Source organism: Galeopterus variegatus, unplaced genomic scaffold, assembly GCF_000696425.1.
Source record: "Galeopterus variegatus unplaced genomic scaffold, G_variegatus-3.0.2 Scaffold448, whole genome shotgun sequence".
NCBI classification, from domain to species: domain Eukaryota; kingdom Metazoa; phylum Chordata; class Mammalia; order Dermoptera; family Cynocephalidae; genus Galeopterus; species Galeopterus variegatus.
In genome coordinates, this window is record NW_007726559.1 from 388,415 (window position 1) to 389,651 (window position 1,237).

General features: G+C 35.0%; 1 protein-coding gene across 3 annotated transcripts in view; it reads right to left on the bottom strand.

Moving 5' to 3' along the window:
* USP3 (ubiquitin specific peptidase 3) overlaps nt 1-1,237 on the bottom strand; it is an 83,179-nt gene that overhangs the window by 26,324 nt on the left and 55,618 nt on the right. For 2 of the 3 annotated variants that reach the window (XM_008568862.1, XM_008568863.1), the window contains exon 7: nt 366-479. The exons of the other annotated variant lie outside the window; for it this stretch is intronic. In XM_008568862.1, the coding sequence (XP_008567084.1) occupies nt 366-479 (114 nt within the window). The remainder of the gene's footprint in view (nt 1-365; nt 480-1,237) is intronic. 3 annotated transcript variants of the gene reach the window in all.

Here is a 1,237-nt window from a genome sequence, read left to right on the forward strand (position 1 = left end):
AAATTAATTTTATTATCCAAGACAGGATAATAAACATCATCAGACAAATCAACACACATAGAATATTGATATTCATGCTAGTCTACATCTAGAACTTTGTTTTATATAGAGAGGTCAATTCTAGAATGCCCAAATCTGCAAAGACTTAGTAAGGAGAGGCTAAATTTATCCTGCCTGTTATAGTAAATAGAAATAAAAGAATTCCAACGATTATTAAGATTGCCAGATAGATACTTAAACACAATTTTTAGAAGAGTTTTTAAAAACGTATGTGCCTACTAGCTCACATAATACAATGGAAATCATCAGTATGAGTTATTTGTTTTGTAGCTCAAAGCCAGAAAGGACATTTTATTATAACTCACACATTGTTATCCCCTTGGCTCCTGGTGTGGTATGTTCGCCTTCCTGCTGTTTTCCCGTTCCTTAACTCCACGGCGGGCAGTTCTTTGAAATAACAGCAGAACTGCTCAATGTTACTATTTTAAAAGGAAGGGAGAAAATTATTTTTTTAAAAAAAGTAAAGGATAGAACTGTAAAGAAAGTTCTATGAAACCTATACATGGTTTTGAAAGTGTGGTCTTTCAACTCTTTCATTTAAATTGTACTCAATGCAGGGCTGGCCGGTTAGCCCGGTTGGTTAGAGTGCAGTGTTGGTAACACCAAGGTCAAGGGTTTGAATCCCTGTACGAGCAGCCACAGACACACACACCAAAAAGCCAAACAAATGCAATCTCTTGCATTGACTTTCTTCAATACGGTTCTTCATTCCAAGAAAACAGGATAGACAGATGACTGTAGAAATGAACAAAGAACTTGAAACAAAATCTCTGTTCAAAAAAATCCAATTTTCCCTTCATCTATAGGTTGTCACCATTTCTTTCTTTTAAGGGGGCTCATTTCCAGGTATTCAGTAATTTCCTCAAATAAAAACAAACCATGAAGCCAACCACATTATTTAGATATATGATATAAAAGCATAAGGAAAATTCAGTAGTAACTAGAATTTGTTGTTTCAGCAAGAACAGAGAAGCTCAGAGGCCGTCCCTTTAAGGAGAGATCAAATATGGCTTCTGCTCCTTTTTAGCAATGTGACCCTGGGAAGATAATTTATTCTGGCCTTTGATGCCTCATTAAAACCTAAAGGTACACAACTTTCAAAATAATTTCTTTTATGTAACTTAGGTCAGCCTTATTAGCAATTTTACTTTTACCACTTGTTTTACATTTTGAAGAC